This window comes from Pleurodeles waltl, chromosome 7, assembly GCF_031143425.1.
Source record: "Pleurodeles waltl isolate 20211129_DDA chromosome 7, aPleWal1.hap1.20221129, whole genome shotgun sequence".
Classification (NCBI taxonomy): Eukaryota; Metazoa; Chordata; class Amphibia; order Caudata; family Salamandridae; genus Pleurodeles; species Pleurodeles waltl.
Window position 1 is genome coordinate 1,199,012,622 of NC_090446.1, and position 20,883 is coordinate 1,199,033,504.

Sequence of the window (20,883 nt, forward strand, 5' to 3'; positions counted from 1 at the left end):
TAGACACTGCACTCTCTGGAGCGGCAATACCCGGTAAACTATCATGTATAGCCTTGGAGTCAGCACAGGATGGAATATTGTGCAGAGAAATGAATACAAATTCTGCCTGGAAAGGCAGCTGATATAAAATAATAAAACATAAAATGAAGCCCTGCTAAAATAATAAGAACACAGGCCTCAGACCCAAACTAAAATAAATGTGCTAAAATAACCCCACAGCACCCTCCTCATTGTCGGGTTGAGCGTGCCAAGGTCCATAAAAAATAACCTACGACTGAAGTCACTATGCCCCTCATTCTAACTTCGGCGGGCGGCGGGCACCGCCCGCCGGGCGGGAACCGCCACTTGGCCACTCCGCGGTCAAAAGACCGCGGAGGCCATTCTGGCTTTTCCGCTGGGCCGGTGGGCGTCCGCCAAAGGAGCGCCCGCCAGCCCAGCGGGAAAGGCCCTGCAACAATGAAGCCGGCTCCGAATGGAGCCGGTGGAGTTGCAGGGGTGCGACGGGTGCAGTTGCACCCGTCACGATTTTCACTGTCTGCTAAGCAGACAGTGAAAATCTTTATGGGGCCCTGTTAGGGGACCCCTGCACTGCCCATGACAGTGGCATGGGCAGTGCAGGGGCCCCACGACACCCGTTCCCGCCATCCTGTTTCTGGCGGTGAAAACCGCCAGAAACAGGCTGGCGGGAAGGGGGTCGGAATCCCCATGGCGGCGCTGCGGAGGATTCCCCCAGCCGGGGGAAATCCGGCGGGAAACCGCCGGACCCGGCTGGGCGACCGCAGCTTCACAGCCGCAGTCGGAATACAAAATGAAGCACCGCCAGCCTGTTGGCGGTGCTTCAGCCGGCCTCCACCCTGGCGGTCATAGACCGCCAGGGTCAGAAAGAGGCCCTATATCTGCAACAAATCTTACTAAAACAAAGTAAAATAAAATGTACATATAAGGAGATAAAATGTCAATGTTGACAAGAAGGACAGACCAAGAGGAAGCCAATTTTGGTGTTCTTGATAAGCTAGTGGTATTTCTAAATACACGTATTGGAATGTAATGTGTGGGTGCATGTGCTGGAGTGTAGTGATAAAATATGTGTGTTCCCATCTGCTGCTGGAAAGGTGACCCAGGAGTAAAACATTTCAGTTCCATATGCTCAACAACAAATGCAACTTCTCCTCCCTCGTCTGTGAGGCCATTTTTTCTTAAGTGTGTTGTGAGGGGTAGTCTCATGCTTGTTGCAATTATGACCCTGTTTTAGTCCACTATTTTTTCAAATGGAATAGAATTGTTTAGAGATAGTAACACCAGTCGGGGAATCCTTTTGAGAGTCAAACCTTGAACAACCTACAGCATCAAATAGGTACTACCCATCTAGCTGAGGAGGATATTCCCTAGTTCCACAGATGTCTCCGTATAAGTTTATCAGGGTGCCTTTTGCACAAAATGAGACGGAGATACTTAGAAGATCTGAAAAGTTAATGCCTAACCAACATTGGTGGCGCCATGTCGTAGACTCCCGTTATAGAAACAAGACTGCTGGATTTTGGGCGGTAGCACCACCAAGTCAGGAGAATGAGTCTGATCCCACATCATGTGACAGCTGTCGGCCTAACCCTTCTGGCTAACTACCAGCACCCCATCAGTACCAAAGGTAAAGGTGGTTTGTGTCAGTCTATTGCATGGCACTCAGACTCCTTAGGGAAGTCGAGGTAGGACAGATCATACCCCTTTCTCTCAGTTATACAAGTCGCATACATGCAAAGACAACCAGAAGCAGAATCTTGGTTCAATAGGTTTTATTGAAACAACTGCGTTCTATGTAGAAGGGCATGAATTGCGATTATGAAGATAAGGAAACCCAACACTATTACAGCAGTGACCAGGAAACTGAAACACAGGAAGTCCCACCATATTGTCACAGTAGCATCCCTAATATCCCTAAGTTTCTACATGAGAGCAGTAGCAGTGGTAGACCTAATCCACCCTTTTAGTCCCAGCAAGGAAGCCCAATCCCCGTACCTGTGTTAGAGGTAATGAAGAGGTCTGTTAGTCTCCTGGGAGTCCTGCCACGTAGACAAAGTGGAAGCGTAAGGTTTCACCAAAAAATGGGACGACATGCAGCATGAGATGGCAAGCTGGCTGGAATTTCCCCTCTGGCTTATTTTTGGGCAACTTGTTGTTTCAGAAAAAAAACATGTTGGTGTTCTGAGTACTGACCAAACTTGATAATGTGTTTTGTCTGTGTAAGGTAGACATTGCGCTCTCTGGACCAGAAGCATCTGGCAAACTATTGTGTATAGCCTTGAATTGAGTACAGGATGAAATGTTGTGCAGAAAAATGAATAACAATTCTGCGTGGAAGGGCAACTGAAATAAAATAATAAAACATTGCCACCAAAATGAAGCCTTGCTAAAATAAAAAGAGCAATAAAATGGCAAGTGACTAGGTGAGAGGATACAGGCCTCAGACCCAAGATAAAATAAATGTGCCTACATAAACTGCTAAAATAACTTAATGACATAGAGATTGCTGGTTGTACTACCCCATTCAAAATACATTTAGGAAAAACCTTGAGCTTGCACCTACCTATGTCTTTAGTTTCATCTTTTTTTATGAAAGTATAATGGTATCAGCCTTTATTTATGCTATGACCTTCCTATTTTACATCTAATAATATTTTGGACCCAAAGGAATTTGCTAGCCTGTCTGCAAATAACGCCTATGTGTTTTCTGTGTCTTGGGTGAGATTTACTTAATTTCTTGATATTCTCCAGCACTGTTACATGGAATGTGGTAATGTCAAATATTTGTCTTTCTATGATTCCAGCAGGGTTGTGTAATTAAATCAGTGCTAGCAAAAAACTTGAAGACCCAATGCAGGTAGATGTGTATTCTTTTCCAGACGCCGTTCTGCAGTTAAACATGCCCAGGTCTAGGATATACAAAACACTTTTCCTATTAGAAACCAGATTCAGGGGGTCATTCCGACCCTGGCGGCCGGCGGTTTGCTGGCGGGAACACCGCCAACAGGCTGGCGGTGTCCCGCCAGCTGTTATGACCATGGCGCAAAAGCCACGGCCATACCGCCGGCCCCTCCACTTAACCGCCAGGTTTCCGCCTGGCGGTCATAATCCCCAGGGCAGCGGTGCAAGCACCGCTGCCCTGGGGATTATGAGTCCCCGTCCGCCAGCCTGTCCGTGGCGGTAGACACCGCCATGGAAAGGCTGGCGGTAAGGGGACGCACGGGCCCCTGGGGGCCCCAGCACTGCCCATGCACTTGGCATGGGCAGTGCAGGGGCCCCCAGGCGTAGCCCTGTCGCGCATTTCACTGCCCGAATGCACCCGCTGCACATCAACATTGCCCCCGGCTCTATTACGACCCGGCGGCAATGTTGATGTGCCATTTCCGCTGGGCCAGCGGACGGTAACGCTGTTACCGTCCGCTGGCCCAGCGGAAATGTCGGAATAGGGAGGCATGAATACCGCCGGCAATGGCGGTATTCTGTCTCCCCCGGCCTCGGCGGTCTGGAAAAAAGACCGCCGAGGTCGGAATGACCACCAGAGTCTGTTGTGGAGGAGTTTGCTTTTGATACATTGATACAGTACAAAATCTACTGATCCTTGTGTCTGCCTCCCGCTACTGGCCCTTACTTTATGCTATTATGCATTTTAACGAGGCACCCGATTAGTCCATTTCTAGGCTTTGCCAACAAACAGCTTTTAGCTGTTGTTGTCGAGGACTTATTGTGAATAATACCAATACTTTCAGTGGGTTTTGCTACTGCCCATTGCTTAGGATTTACTGGCCTTTTTATTAGTCCCATTTGCTTGCTTCTTATTTGATAGCTTTCCTTCCTCTTCTTTTGTTTATTCCTCACCTGGAACATAGCTTCTTTACAATCCTTTTGATTGAATTCCTTGTAACCTCTTACTGCGTATACTGAGTTTACTATTTTTTTCTTTTCCTTTGAGCATTCTAAGGGAATGCATATATTGTCTTCTACAGTCCCTTGTGTCCTGCCTCCCCATTCAAACCAACTACGCTCTCATGCCACCAGTTTGTTTGTTGCTTTCCCATTACCTCCAATGCAACTCAGTTTGGACTTTTGTCATTTTACACCCCTCAGTTGCTTCCAACCCCCACCCCCAGCTGCTCCACTTTTGCTCCCTATCATAAGCTATTTTTATTTTAATAAAGTTATTTTTAGGAGGGCTTGGTAGCTGCACCTTGCTGCTGGCTTACACCTTTCCAAAACAAGACACTTTGGAGCACTTGTTATGTAATTTTGAGATTTACTCCTCCAAAATGGGCGACCTCTGTCTTGGTACTGTAAATTAAAACAAAATGTCCTCTGCATTATGAGGCATGCACACATGTGCGTGCTCATGCATGTACAAACACCTGTGATGAAGCTAAGTCACAGTAGTCTCCTGGCACATACATGTATGTGTTTTGACAAATACACATATATGTATCATATCATTTTTCCTGCTTTTTACTGATGCTTAACAGCATCAGCTAAAAGAGTTGGCAAAGCCAATAGGTCTTCTTAGCAGCCAAAAGGCGAGACCTATTTGTTTTGCCAGTGCTTTTTAATAATGTCTTTACACATAAATTAAGTGGAAATCAACTTCTTTCCCTATCTGCATTTATTTGCAAATATGAAAAAAGAAATTAGATCTTTTTATGAGTGCCTCGCCATGTTGGCAGGACAGTATTTGTGCATTTTGAAAATGTAAAGACTTTAAGAAATTGTAAAACTTTGGAATAAAGGTAAATATATACAGACGTCAACATGTGCCCGCACGAAAAATGCCAGTGGTTTCAAGTGAGACTATTGTTTTACTGTATATTGCTATTTAGCTCATGTAAACCCTACAGCCGTTGAAGTTTGTGTGTACAATTTTCATTTAAAATGTGTGGAAATATACTCATTGCAAACTCATTATTTGGCTAACCCAAAATAATTATGGACCAGTTAGAGATATTAGTTTATTTCCTTCCTGTCCTGTCGTCTTGGAACTAGCATGTATAGGTGATTGGATGACGGATGCTAAGTTGAAGAAGTTACATGTGCTGCATGCTGCCTGACTGGAGAGTTATGTTTCCAGGGCAACTTTGGCTCCATGTGTGTCCTGCCCACGTTCATAACGCCCCATTGTCATCTCGAAGTGAATGCCATTAGACCCTTCCTATTTTCACAGAATGTTTTTTTTCTCATTGAGTTTCTGTTTAGGATTTTGTAATTTGTTCCTACCTGATATTACACATTTGACCATAGGCTGATTTTCTCCACCCCCCCCTTCCAAAGTGATTGCTAAGGTTTCCAGCTCAATATAATTTTGACAACATATTTGCCACTGCCAACTCAAAGCCATTTTAAAAAATAAGAAAAAACAATGATTTTTCACTTTAGGAAAAGCCTTCAGTAGAAAGAATTAGTCAATTTCTTCCTACAATATTTTCTTTATCCTAGGAAAGCATTACATTTCTCAGCACAACATTCTTTCAGTCTGTGCTTTCCTGAAGGCTGCAGCGAGATAGGATTGTCGGCACAAGTGCTACACTGCGTCTCTAATATTCACAGAAATACATGTATTTTTATGCAGGGACATTTTCTCAGAACATCATTTGTTTTATTATAAAAATATTTCCCTGTCTCATGTATGTTAGAGGGAGGTTTCAGCCAGATGACCACAACTGCATTTTGTCTGACTTTGTTACAGCTGCTTGCTGAGACCACTGGTTCCCTGGTCCACATGGGGATGGTGTCTCTGTAGATAACAGGCTTCTTTACTTTCATACTCAGGCATGGGGGATGATGTCTTCCCAGGGGGAAATCATGCTTAGGTAGGAATCGCATATTTGGTGCATAGTGACAGTATGGTGGGACTTTTCCTGTGTTTTACTTTTCATGTCATCATTGTGCTCCTAATATGTTTCATCATTTTAACTATTGCATTTCATGCCATTTTATCTGAGACACCGCTGATTCAATAAATCTTATTGATCCATTTTCTGCCTGTGTTTGTTTTAGCATGTGTAAGACTAATGTAACTGAGTGAAAATGATTAGATCTGATCCACCATGATTTCCCTGAGAAGTCATAATGTCATATCCCCGGTTGCCACAAATTGTCCCTCTCATGGGCAGAGATGAGGCGCTGCTAACTGGCTGGAAACGGATTAGGCCAACAGTTGTCACATGGTGTGGGATTTGGACTCAGTTCCCCACAACTCAGGTGATGCTGCCACCCAAATCCAGCAGCCTCATTGGTACAGTGGGAGCCAATGCAACAAAGCACCGCCAAAGTTTGGTCAGGCACTGATTTTCGCATCCTCCTGAGTATCTTTGCCTCACTACGTGCTAAGGGCACCTCAATACTATATACGGAGATGTCCGTGGAATTGAGGATTTCTTCCGCTGCTAGGTAGGTAGTACCTATCCGATGCTGTAGGTTGATCAAGCTTGAACCTTAAAAGGATCAAACCCCATTTAGTGCCCTTATCTCTGAACAGGTATATCTACTGTGGCGAACCTGCAACGGGTAGTAATTGCAGCAAACCTGTGATTTCCCCTCAGTGCCCATTTGCTAGCTAGTGGCCTTACAGCCCAGGGGGGTCCTGTAACATTTGTAGTTGAGGCTCATCCAGCCTATAGAACAGAAAGATTCTATTCTTGGGTCAACTTTCCAGCAGTCAATGGTAACACTAATACATTTCATCATTACACACCTGCTAAAATACCTGCACAATACAGAGTTTATGCATACTTAGAGATACCTGTCTTTTCAAGGCCATAATAACTGACTTGATGGCACCCTACCTCATGCAGTACTACACGTTAGGTTAGGTCCTCTGAGCAATGATGGTCCTACTTGGCCTTTACTGGCCACATATACACCGCATCCTGATGCAGGCACCTCGGCGGTAGCTGAGCTTTATCGCTTATATGTTGAAGTTACAGTGATATATTAATTCTTACGACAGTTTGTAATGCAAACATTAAATACTAACCCAGTATGCCCCAGCGTAACGCCAGGCATGAACCCTGCAACTGTACATTCGATTATGGGTAAGCTACCTGCCAAATGAGAAGACATTTATTTTTGGTTAGCTCAAAAAACAAATGCGCTGGAAGCAGTTTTTCTCCATACGAGACCTCAAGATAAACATAGAATTCCCACTATGTGCTTGCCATTTGGGATGGTTCCCACAGTAGATAACTGCAGTACTTGGGGCACGGTATTTACCATGCTCTATACTACTGCACATGGTACACCAACATTTGCCAATCTTCTAGAAGTGTTAAAACAAATTCAAGATTAATATAGGGCTGCCCTGGCCCTGGATTTGGGGGTGCAATTAATGGGTAATTTTGCACTGCATCTTAAATAATATTAAGAAGTCTTAAAGAGGAAGCAGTAGCACTAGCAGCGCGCATGTGGCCTCGGGACGTTCCTGTACAGGATCAAGAACGTGAGCTTCCAAAGGTTATCTCTGAGACCTACTCTAGTATTGGTCGGGATAGCCTGGGAGCTAGACCTAGTAAACCATAATTACAAGATAAATCCAATAAGGACTCTACCAAGCAAGCACTATAAAGTTCTAAAAAATGCTGGATAAACAAAAACAAACACCTAAAAAAGAAAGGGGAGAACCTCCGCTTTCGGAGACCCATCAAAACGGATATAATATTATAAATAGAGATAATATAAAAATCTTGTTCTGTTCAGGACTCACTGGATATGTGCAGTGAGAGAGCTGGGCGGTGAGAACAGCAAACTGAGTATGTGAAACCGAGAAAGCAGTCACAACGCTCATCAGAAGTGTCTGTTACGAAAGAAGCGAAACCTCCCCAACAAAAACCTCAATTTAAAAAAAAAAAAAGGTGGCTGCGGTTTCTATACAAATATGATATTTTATTGCCCGAAAAAGTTTGGCCACCAGAATTTGTCCCTATTCTCCCATATAGGGAAGAGGTAATTGAACCCCCTTTTTCACTCCTTGCTTCAAGAGAGCTCAGGGAGGCTTGTGCTACTGATTGGGCATTGGTGTAGGGACCCGCGTTATATCGCAACCAGGTAGGGTTATAATTCCAATTAGATTCCAATCACAACCTCAACCCCAATATCCAATACAGCATGAAGCTAGAGTACCCGTGAGGGAAATCCTCACATAGCTAGAGTACCAGGGCATAATTGAACCCTTTGTATCACCAATGAACAAACTGTTGTTCCCTGTAGCTAAACCGGACCATTCATAAAATATAGTCTTAGACTACAGACATTTAAATAGTCACATATGCACATTTGTCATTCAAAATGCATACAGTACAACACTTATTAATAATATAGTATCCAAAAAGTACAAAAAAAACTTGGATATTTCCAGTGTTTTTTTCTGCCAAAATATAATGCCTGAAAGTAGGGATTTAACAAGTTTTAGCACTTTAGGCTCACAGAAAAAAATTGCCGACTCCCACAAGGGTATAAAAACAGTCCAGAATTGTATACAGCTCGTGTTACTTCAATTTTACACAGCATTGACCTGGAGGCATTGTCCTATGTATAAGATATCTACCTTACGAATTATGATCTTGTTTAGCATATAAAACAGGAAGCTGCATTGTTGTGGGATTTGCCAAATTAGGCTATAAATTTAGTTTAAAAAAAACAAAAATAGCCTTCTTAGTGTCCTATATTTGAGATACCAACTATCAGATGAAGTCAAGAACCTAGCACCCCAATTTTTAGAAAAATGTGCAAAATTGCAGCCACCATCAAAAAGCTCCAATCATTGTTAGGCTTTTTAAACTTTGACGGAACTTACATTCCAGATTATGCACAACACATTAAACTATTATATGACTTAATACGTCCTGACTTTTCAATCAAATATTGGACAGTCGAACACACATGCATTCTCAGAGCATTGCAACAAGGCATTCTTGCAGCCAAACACTTATACACAAGAGACAAACAGATTTGGTCATCAGAGTAATTGCTGGTGCCATTGGTTTCACCAATGTAACGTTCAATGAGGGTGATGCCATCCCTGCTGCATACAAATCACATTTGTATTCCACAGCTGTAAAACGCTTTGCTCCCACTGAACAAATTCTGACTGCTGTTCAAATGGCTGTCATTAAAGAGAGACCTCTGGCCCAGGGGAAACCCACTATTGTCATATCTCCGACCCCAGCCCTCAAGGCTGTCACAAAAGCCAGTGTTCCTAACGCTAAGGCACTACATTGACGTTGGATTCAATGGGCAATGTCTCTGATGGCCTCTGATGTTGATTATGTATTTGATCCAAAATTACAAACTCAAGAATTTCTCTAATTTGAACTAGAATACCCAGTTCCAGTTAACACTTTGCCTATTGAACCATATCAAATAATTGTGCACACTGATGGCTCAGCCCAACCAGCAGTAGGCACTAAACATCAATACTCTGCCACCTGTGCTGTTGTGAGTGGCTACATGAAGGATCGTGAATTCCATCCACAACACACCTACACACAGACCTTAAGGGACTGCGCTGCACAATTAGCAGAGCTCAAGGCTCTGTTGTTGGCTTCAGAACTCACGGATCCAGGACAGTTAACATTAATCATCTGTGATTCATACTACTGTGCCTAGTCCTTCAATGAATACCTGCATTACTGGCGCCAGAATGGGTTCAGAGAATCAAAAGGCAACACCATGAAGCACAGACTCAGACACAGATCTGAAAGAAACGCTACCCAATATCCATGTAGTTCATACATTGGGACATCAACGTGTTGGAATACATGTTACGGGCAATGCCTTGACTGATGAAGCGGCCAAGTCAGCAGGAGCTACGGCTTTTGTTGCTGCAACAATTCATTCACGGATGAGGTTGGATGATGAAACACTGGCTGCTGTTAAAGCTTCGGCTGAAGGCAAGCCTGTGCCAAAGGAATATTATGCCAGATATTGCTGCCACATATGTAGCCTCAATACCACCCTAGTAACAATACCAGGGATGGTTGATTGTGTGATCCCCAACAAAGATCAAAGACCTGAGTTGGTTAAAACAGCGCATGAGGGAGTTGCTCGTGTGGCGGCTACTATTTCACTATTGCAAGCAAGTTCTTGGTGGCCAGCTCTATGCAAACAGACCAAGCAGTATGTCCTTTGCTGTGACATCTGTCAGCAAATAAAAGGGTCCACCATCAAACGCCCACCGCAGACACCCCTCCTAATTTCCAGCAAACCTATACAATGTGTTTACCTGGACATTGTGGCTCTCTTGACACCTGATGGTGCATACAAATACATCTTAGTCGCTGTTGACTCATGCTCCAGATTTCTATGGGTATTGCCATAACACTCGGCTGACAGTCGAACTGTTATTAAAGATTTGCAAGTCTTTATCTGCACATATTCAGTTGCTGCTTTCAACTTGGACTAGGGCCCTGCTTCCTCCTCACGGGCATTCAGGGGCACCATGGCCATGTTAGGGGTCCAACTGTATCATTCATCTCCGCATCATCCCAAGGGAAACAGTGTTGTGGAGTGAAGCAACTGGAACTTAAATCAATCCTTAACAGCTGGTGTATTAGACACGGTCGTAGTTGACTTATTCACCAGTATGGAGTCCAGAGAGCACTTAATAATCTGCCCAGAAGGTCCCTGGGAGGTTGTTCCCCATATGAATGCCTGTTCGGAACACAAATGTATGTTCCAGATCTTGAAGGTCCTGGCCTGGAGCCGTCAGATACACCTTTTGACAGAAATGAACATGTCACTGTCTTGCAGGACTTACAAATGTTCTGTGATGACAACGCATCTGCCAGTGCTGCCTCCTTGGGAATAAGGGATGCACCAATATCACCAACTACTAGATTTAAAAAGTTGGGGATCTAGCGTGTGAAAAGATTGCTGTGAAAAAGGAGTTTGTTCCTTCTTATCATGCACCAGTTCCAGTCCTGGGACTGTTATTCTACCACCTCAGCTTGGTTCTAAAAAAAACTGCTTTGTCTCCATTGACAATGTCAAGCTACACCATATCGCCGATCCTGCACAGCAGACCTAGAGGACTCCGTGGTAGTCCCCGACTCCCTCTCACTACAGGCCATGATGTTCCTCTACAGGTTTTGAGCAGCCACGCTGACAACTCTCCAGGCTTGGGGAGGGTAGAAAATGATTGTTCATTAGTCCCATTAACTTCTTCTGTGACACATATTATCAACAATATTGAGCACTTTTACTCAAATTCAACTTGGATAGAATAGTCTACTATGAATCACCAAGGGAAACTTCTGCTGGTTCTCCTGAACTGCTTCTGGATATTTTGCTGATGTCAGTCACTCTTTCACTGCCTCTTCTGCCTCTTCTGGAACAAGACTGTCACAAGCACGTAAGCTGATACATTGGTTCAAAATTAACTGTTTCATTCTTCCATGGAACTATCTTTGGCTCTTATTAACTATACTTACCTTCCACCTTTGGATTGGGTTTGTCATCGTCTTTTTCTTATTAATATGTGGTCATTACCTTCATGAATGCTCTACAGTTGAACTAGTGGGTGAGGATCTAAAACCACATTTTCCCTCCCATAAGGCCTGCAGAGACTTGTCCCTAGTGAACATTTCAGATATACCAATTCCTGATGTGATTGTTTGGGATAAATTTTTTTTTGATATATATGACCCGACAAAGGTTATTCAAATTCCATATGTATTTAAACTTTCAATGAATGATGTAATGACACCTGAAGTTGTTTCTGATGATTGGGATGTAAAAACAGTTGATTCTATGTTACCTGGATTAGACTATAGTGTATTTGAAAGTGAAGATGTTTATCAATCAAAAGACAATGTATGGAGATATGTTCTGTTATAATTATTATGGACATCATTACATTTCCAGAGCAAGTACCCCAAAGACTATTTTTAAAAACACACAATGGGAACATTGTCCAACTCCGCCAATGAGGAGTTCGAAAACATACTCTGATAAGTTTTTTTTTCTTTTTTTTTTCTGGGCACAATGTTAAAAATGCTGAGTCGTATTATTTTAAATTGCCAATAATGGAAATGCACCTTCTCTTATTAACTGCTAAAAAATTGATTTATTCTGATTCCTTTCCTGAATATTATCTGAAGACGATTGATTTAAAAAGTGTATGGGGAACTAAGTATTGGCAAATATTTAGAGCATGCCTGATACCTGTCTAAATGATAATTATAAATGAAACTGTACAACAGGCAAGTTGTTCAGGCTTGGCAAAAATTAAGGAGTTGAACGCATCCAGTATCCCTGCCCCTGCTAAATTTTATAAATGGCAAAAATGTATTAATGTAATTGAAGATCAGCCCAGTGGGTGGGTCCAAAATGGAACATTTAACACATCACTTTCACAGCGTATGGTGATTGTGGCCAGTGGACACAAATGGTTGTCATGCGCGTTTTGTAAACTCCACAGTGGTTTTTAGATCAAAATAGAACAGACCCTTGCTATGTGTCATCAGAACATTCGGGTATAGTAACAACATACAGTGTAGGGGAAACTGTGCCAGAAATGGTTAAAAAGTTCCTCACTTTTATGCTGTTAAAGAACACCTTAGTCTACTCACTAATAACGCAGACTTGCAGGATTCCCTGTTAGGCCCCAGAAGACAATGTAAAAGGCGCTTCTTATATGCAGTTTATGATGAACTTGGGAAACTTTCCCAACAAGAAGCTGCTGCCTGGTTAAGGAAAATAGATCAGGAAAATTTACAGAAAGCATTAGCCATTGTAGATAACACCTTGTCCGACTGCATATACACTTTAAACAGTATTGTTTTATCTGCAGTAGACATTGTACAAAGTGACATATCATTTTTACAACATGGACAGAGCCAGCTAAGGTGCATTATGCAGCTGGGTTGGACACTACAAACATTGAAATCCGGTTGCGTTCCCTGGCAACATATCAGCGCAAGGGACATATTTTCAGCATTTAGTTTGACACAACAGCAACAAATATTGGCTAAGAAGGAAACAACCTACGTTATGTTAAACATTGAGAAATTAGAAAAGTTGTTTTTTACTGTGGCTGGAATACCATCTGCTGAATGGTTAATACATGGGGCTATCAGTCTGCCTATTTCAACACTGCAAATTCAATTCTGCTTGAAACACAATCCAGTAGGCAGATATGAAAGGCTAGGAGATAGTTACATTCATGAGTGTGGGAGCACAAATGTCTCAATGGCATGAAAGATGTCTTTCTTAGCAGCGGTGAATGTGAGACTTCTGTGAGCCATTCAATGGTTTACAGGCAGCTGTCCTTGCACGGAGTGTGTAACGCTTCGGCAGTGAATTTGGCTTGCTATCTGAAGGGAGTTCCTGTCCCCTTGATTAGACCTGTGTTGCAGGTTCTTTCTGATGAAAGCTATGTGTTTCTTAACAGTGAGAACTGTTGTGGAATGCAAGCCGGAATTGCTTACGTCCTTTCGGTCTCCCGAATTGTCACCTTTTGCAGGAATGTTCTTTTCCCCTTACACAACAGATGAAAGTAGCAGATATTTGGCCTCACATTGCTACTTCAAATGTGAATTTTGAGAAGTTAATCAGACTACAGGCTTTATTATTTCAAAAACATGTGGTGTTGATATCTGTACGCGAGACCCATGCACTCTAAGTGGAGAGGTCATCTGCAGAAATGCAGTCCCTATTAAATACAAACTTTACAAGACACTTTGGTGAACTCGTGGGATGAATTATTAATGTGTCTACTACTACTGGGATTGTACATTTCCTTATGGCTGTTGGTTCTGGTTTCAGTAACACCTTCTCCTCTATATTTGGCTTAATACTGTCAGCCAGACCCTCAATATTTTTAAATATTTGCAGGGGATTTCTGATTACTTTGGCTATGATAGGTGGCGTCTGGCTGTTGCTGTTTTGTATTTGCAATTGGCTGCTTCATCTCAGAAAGAAGGACTGATGGCGATTCCACCAGCGCAACTGTATAATGAATGCATGGTGCAGTATTTCGGAGCACCACTCCTGGAAGAACTGGAGTGCAACTGGTCTCTGTCATTCAGACTGGTTTTGGATTGTGTGCAGCCCATGTTTCAGTGCCTCTGGTGCCTTTTCGAATGTGTACTGAAAGTTTGTCTTTGTACGTGGCGCTTACTTTCATTGGACACTGATCTGTTGATGTTCTCGCTGAGGGCTCATTACCAGACATGCACGTTGAAGGTGCATTTGCTACGGGAAGCCGTCTATGAGCTGCACTTCATGGATCATGCACCTCTCAACTCAGCATTGGGCACAACACTGAATGCTGCTGCCTCACCTGGAGCTCAGGCTTTAGAACATGAGTGCTGTTTGGTTCTCCCTGGCACCAATTTGGTAACATTCCACCTGCTGAAGTGGAACATTTCTTTGTTTCAGTTGTCCTGGCTGTCATTGGATATTTTCTAAATGACACTGATTTTTAACTTTAGTTTCATTGGCGCCACTGCTAGACTTCTAAATTGACCTTTTCTAACATTTCCTTCATATACACATGCACAAGTGTGTTTTAACTTGTCACAATTTACATTTATGGATATATGTAATAAAGCATTGCATTTTAGTTGCTTTTAATTAGGAACTAGGCTGATATAAAACTTCTGAACTGACAAGGGGAGGGCTGTTGTAGGGCCATTTTAGTGATGTCTCTGGGTGCGTTGTTTTAGCAACTAGGCCTGCTGCTGGTGCTCTTTAGCCTAGTAACATTTTATTCTATTTCATTTTATTATTTTAGAATCGGCCACATTCGTGGTGGTGTTTTATTTTCTTCATCTTGTTTTTCTTGTGCCTAGGAAAGCATTACATTTCTTAGCACAACCTTCTTTTACTTTGTACTTTCCTCAAGGCTGCAGCAGGATAGGATTGTCAGCACAAGTGGTACACTGCGTCTCTAACATTGACAGAAATACATGTATTTTTATGTGGGGACACTTTCTCAGAACATCAGTTGTTTTATTATAAAAACATTTCCCTGCCCCACGTTAGATGGAGGTTCCAGCCAGATGACCATGACCACATGCTGTTTGACTTTGTTATAACTGCTTGCTGAGAACACCAGTTCCCTGGTCCACATGGGGATGGTGTCTCTATAGCTAACAGGCATTTTCGCTTCTGTCATAGTCGGGTATGGGGGATGATGTCTTCCCAGGGGGGAATCCTGAAGGGCTGGATAGGGTTTATCCTGCTGAGCTCTAACATAGCTTAGGTAGGAATTGGATACATTGTGCATAGTGACAGTATGGTGGGACTTTTCATGTGTTTCACTTTTCTTGTCACCATTTTGCTCCTAGTGTGTTTCATCATCCTAATTATTGCATTTCATGCAATTCTATCTAAGATGCAGCTGATTCAATAAATATTATTGAACCATGTTTCTGCCTCTGTTTGTCTTTGCATGTGTGACACTGATGTAACTGAGAGAAAAGGATGGTATCTGATCCACTGAGATATCCCTGAGAAGTCACAATGTCATGCGCCTGGTTACCAGAAATCGTCCGTGGTCTTGGGCAGAGATGAGGCACTGCTAGCTGGCCGGAAATGGATTAGGCCGACAGTTGTCACATGGTGTGGGATTTGGACTCAGTTCCCCACAATGCAGGTGATGCTGCCACCCAAAACCAGCAGCCTCATTGGTGCAGTGAAAGCCAACACAAGAGAACTTCACGCAGTGTTCAGCAGTCCAACTGAGGGGTGCTGAGGGATATCAAGTGGTAAAGTCATGAAGCTTAATCCTAGGCCTAGACATGAGTGACAGCCAGAGAGTAAACCATTACTAACTCAGGCCTGATCAGGGTCATATGCTTACTTGAAAGCTGCTTTCCCCAGGAGCCAGTCCACTGACCAAATCACAAAACTCTTGACAATGTTTTTTTTTGTTTTTTTTTTGCAGGGCACATCCCCGAAGGGAGTGAGTGCTTGCTATGCCAAAGTCCGTGAAGTCCCAGTGCCAAAACTGGCTGAGGATGGAGACACAATTCTGAAAATTGAAAACCTGCCCCTGGCCAGACTAAAGGTAAGATAGTGGTTCACTGTTTTTCTTGCTTAGAGAGATCAGCAAGAAGGTCTTGTGGTCTCTGGTCTAAGAGGCTCATTCAGAGCTGCTGGAGGATGTAATGTTTTATTTGACCATATAACACATACTTGCTATACCACATTTTCTTTCTAAACCTCAGAGAGCTTCCAAACCTTGAAAATTCTGTTAAATATTTGTAGAGACAGGGAAAATAATTTACCCATACTTCAGATATCACTTCTGTTCATTCACTGCACAATGGGGTTTTCAATTTTATCTATGTAGTGCTTTAAATGTATGAATTTCTCACTATTCATATTATGTTTTAATTTTGCTTAATTATTTTCACTGTCACTATATTTTAAAAAGATATCACTGTGAATATAGGGATATTTCTTTACTGTATCCAAATCAATCAATCAGTCAGTGTTTGTAGAGCACTGCTTATCACCCCGTGGGGTATCCAACGTTGGGGGCTGATGCTGAGGTCTGACGGCCTCTCCTTGAAGAGCCAGGTCTTGAGCTTCTTCCTGAAGTCGGGGAGGGTGTGTGCGGTTCTCAGGTTGTGGGGTAGGTTGTGCTAGGACTTGGCGGCGAGGTAGGAGAAGAAATGGCCTCCCCAGCGGCTTCAGCAGATGCGTGGGATGTGTGTGTGGGCGAGGAAGGTTGATCAGAGTTCTGTGGCAGGTTGGTGGAAGGGCAGATGGTGGTTAATATGTTTGGATCTGATGTTGTGGAGAGCTGTGTAAGCAAGGGTCAGAACCTTGACTTTGCATCTCTTATGCACGGGCAGCCAATGGAGGCTTCTGAGGTGAGGGGTGATGCTGGCAAGTTTGGAGAGGTTAGGAGGAGCCTGGCTGTGGAGTTCTGTATAGTTTGGAGGCATTTGAGGAGTTGGGTGGTGACGCCGTCGTAGAGTGTGTTTCTGTAGTCTAGCCTGTTGGTAATGAGGGCTTGGTTTACCGTTTTTCTGGAGTCGATGGGGATCTATCTGAAAGTCTTTCATATCATGTGGAGGAGGAGGAAGCAGGAGGAGGCAACTGTGTTTATCTGTTGTTTGAAGGTGAGTTTGCTGTTGATGATTAATCCGATGTTGCGGGCGTGGTCTGTCGGGGTCAGGGTTTGCCTTAAAGCGTGGTGCACCAGGTGTTGTCCCAGGGGGAGGTGTTGTTTCCGAAAATGATCACTTCTCTCTTGTACGTGTTCAGTTTCAAGCAGTTTGATCTCATCCACTTGCTGACATTGGTCATGGCATTGCTGAAGGTGGCTCTGGGGATGGCATGCTCCTTAGAGAGTAAGAGTATGATTTGCATGTGTTGTCTGAATATGAGATGATGTTGAGTCTGTGAGTGTGGACAATGTCGGCCAGAGGCGTCATGTAGGTGTTAAAAAGGGTGTGGCTGAGTGGGGACCCCTGGGGAACGCCATAGATGATGTTCTTAGGTTTTGAGATAAAATTAGGTAGGCGGATTCCTTGAGTGCATCCTGTGAGGAAAGCGTGGATCCACCTAAGGACGTTTCTCCGGGTTCCGATGTGGTGGAGTCCGGTGATGAGGGTGCGATGGGAGACGGTGTTGAAAGCCGCTGAGATGTCAAGGAGGATTAGTGCTACTTTCTCTCTGAGGTTGAGGAGAGGTCTGATGTTTTCCTTTTCAGGGATCAGTGCAGTCTTGGTGCTGTGGTTGGTGAGGAAACCGGTTTGGGAGGCATCCAGTAAATTGTGTTCTTCCAGGTGTTTGAAGAGCTGTCGCTTGTAAGCTCTTTACAGAACTTTGGTGGGGAAGGGTAGTAGCGAGATTGGGCGGTAGTTCTTGTTCACTGGGGTAGGTGGATCGTTTCATCAGGAGCGGTTTTACCTCTGCATGCTTCCAGGCATCAGGAATGGTGGCCGTCGTGATGGAGGCATTCAGGATGGGAGTGAGGGTGCTGCTGATCTCCCCCGTCCCAAGTTGAAGATGTATTGGGGGCATGGGTCGCTGGGTGATCCGGAGTGGGTGAAGCTCATGATGGCTGATGTCTCCTGAATCGTTAGTTTCCAGTTGGTGATCAGGTGGCTGTGTGGGTGGTGTCAGCAGAATTAGAAGCTGGTTGAGACTGGTGGTTTGAGGGGCAAAGTTACTGTACATTGCCTGTATTTTGTCATGGAAGTAGTCTGACAGCGAGTCCCAGAGAGCCTGGGAGGGTTGGATTATGTTCTCGGTGGCTGCAGGGTAGGAGAACTCTCTCATGATACTGAAAAGCTCTTTGGAGTGGTTAGTGCTCTTCTCTATGTGGTTAATCAGAGTGTCCTTTTTTGCTTCCTGAGGTGGTGATGATATTTGTTGAAGGCTGCTTTGAAGGTGACGTGGTCTGATAGGTTTTTGCTAGTGGGCCTTCTTATTTCGAGTCACGTGCATTTTCTCGTCAGTGGGCGGGGTTCGGTGTAAACCAGCCGGCAGGCTTTCTGGATCTTCTGGTGTTGGAATTTCTTGTGGGGGCGATCTCGTCGATGTAGTTGAAGATCCAGTAGGAGAAGTTGTGGGCATCTTGCTCAACATTGCCAGTGTGGTTGGGTCTGTTGGTGCTGAGGGCGGTGATCCATTGGGTCTTGGTGATTATTCCCAACCTGCGGTGTGGGAGGGTGTGGTGTGCGGAGAAGAGTTCAGATGTGCTTTTTATGATGAAATATATGATGTGGCGGTCACTCCATGGTAGCTCCATCGTAGCTCCATCGTGTGGGAGAATTTCATCCTGTGAAAGTGGGATCCAGGGTCTGTCCTGTGTTATGCGTGGGGCTAGTGACCAGTTGTTTGAGTCCATTGTTGCTCAAGTTGCCTAGGAGGTTGGTGGAGTTGCAGTCATTGGGGTCGTCAAGATGGAAATTGAGGTCCTCCGGGAGGACGTAGAGTCTGGAGTCAATGGCAAAGGGGGAGATGAACTCAGTGATAGTCTTGCAGAAGAAAGGACAGGTACCCGGTGATCGGTACGCGAGGGTTTCTCTGATGTTGGTTCTGGCATAGGTTTAGATTTGGAAATTAAGGTGTTCCTAGATGGGGTAACGTTTCGTCCTCAGTGTTGGTGCATAGGAGGTTGTGGATGACGGTGATGCCTCCTCCGTGCTTGTTGTGGTGATCTCTGTGGATGAGTTTGTAGCCTTGAGGAGTTGTGCAAGTGATGTTGGGAGATGATGCGGTGGTGAGCCATGTGTCTGTGATGAATATCAGGTCCGGGTTGAGAGTGGTTATGGTGTCTCCGATTGTCTGTGGCACGTTGGCAGAGGGATCTGACGTTGAGTAGTACGGAGTGGAGTTGTTTCTTGTGATGAGTGGTCGGCGCTGTTTGACCTGCGGTAGCTTCGGTGTTGCAGGTGAAGCGGCATGGGTGGCAGGGGAAAGGTACTACTGTGGTCCAGGGAGACGCGCTGCAGCAGTTGTCTTGATTCCTGGGGACCAGGTCCACAGTTCAGAGTCTGAGTATCGGTGGATGGTAGGAGAATGAGGGTTTCTGGTGCTGGGCAGGGTCCAAGCACTGACAGGGGCAGGCGGGCTTGCCTTTGGTGCGTGCCCACTGCACGGCTGCACTGTGGCCTCCATTAAGTAGGTCCTGGGAAGGGAGGGACACTGGGTAGTGGTGGCGGAGCGGGAAAAAAATGTGGGAAGCAGTGGGAGAGGCACAGGGGCTGAACAAAGGCAAAACAAAGTGGGCTACAGAATACAGAAACGTACCAAAAAGGCTACAAAAGAATACAGAAAATAAGGCTGCAACAGAATACAAAAAAAATAAGGCTGCAAAAGAATAAAAAGCTACAAGGATAATGCTACAAAATAATTCAAAGAGTATGAGAATAAGGCTTCCGCTACCAAAATTAACCGTTAAGGCTGATAATAGGGCTGAATAAGCTGACAATAGTGCTTTCAGTAAAAATACTGAGGCATTCTACCAGAGCTCAGGACAATGGAAGGCGGCAGTCAGGTGGCGTGGGGGAGCTGGCATGAAGACCTGCTCAATGGGGCCTCACTGCGGCCTCCATTAAGTAGGTCCTGGGGAGAGAGAGGCGCTTGGTGGAGATAGGCAGGCTGGCGGGGAGCAGGAAAAAACAGGGGGATACAGCAGGGGCAATGCAGGGACTGAAGAAAGGCAAAACAAAGCGGGCTAGGGAACAAAGAAACTTACCAAAAAGGCTACAAAAGAATACAGAAAATAAGGTTGCAAAAGAATACAAAAAATAAGGCTGCAAAAGAATAAAAAGCTACAAGGATAAGACTACAAAATCATACAAAGAGTACCAGAATAAGTTAGAGCAAATATTTAGTATGAATTGAAATTCTTTCATTCTTGGGTAGCACTGGTCGGTACAAAAATCCTTTAAACTTCCACATGTGCTGAGGCTGAGAGCAGTGCTCCGTGGGTAAGGATTGTTCTGTTGTTTGTTTAAAATGTACTACAACATGTCTCTGATATTGAATGTACCATCCTGGGCAGGGGCAAGTAATAATTTGTATTCCAGTGTGTTAGAAAATGGGTTATTAGTTGTGTGGCCGGCACAAATAATTGGGTCCACATTTGTCCTCCACTGGGAACCAAACACCCCATTGTAGAGCTGACCCTCATATAGGGTATTGAAGCAGAGCACTCCATGGCCTGCTTAAGTAAGGTGGTGTGGACAAGCAATCCCAATTCACAGATACACAATGACAGCACTCAATAAGTGATTGTCCTGTCTGTGCTTTTTTTCTTTTGAAAAAGGAAAAGTACATTCATTTCACACACACTAGTCAATACTATGCAGCAACTTAAAAATATACATAAGCGGATGGAAATGCTTCTTGGTGATAATGCGTAATCACCCTTACCCCTCC

The 20,883-nt window shown here is 44.1% G+C and overlaps 1 protein-coding gene across 2 annotated transcripts in view; it reads left to right on the forward strand.

Moving 5' to 3' along the window:
* LOC138246098 (F-box and WD repeat domain containing protein 10B-like) overlaps positions 1-20,883 on the forward strand; it is a 158,517-nt gene that overhangs the window by 53,849 nt on the left and 83,785 nt on the right. For both annotated transcript variants that reach the window (XM_069200335.1, XM_069200336.1), the window contains exon 5: positions 15,923-16,045. In XM_069200335.1, the coding sequence (XP_069056436.1) occupies positions 15,923-16,045 (123 nt within the window). The remainder of the gene's footprint in view (positions 1-15,922; positions 16,046-20,883) is intronic.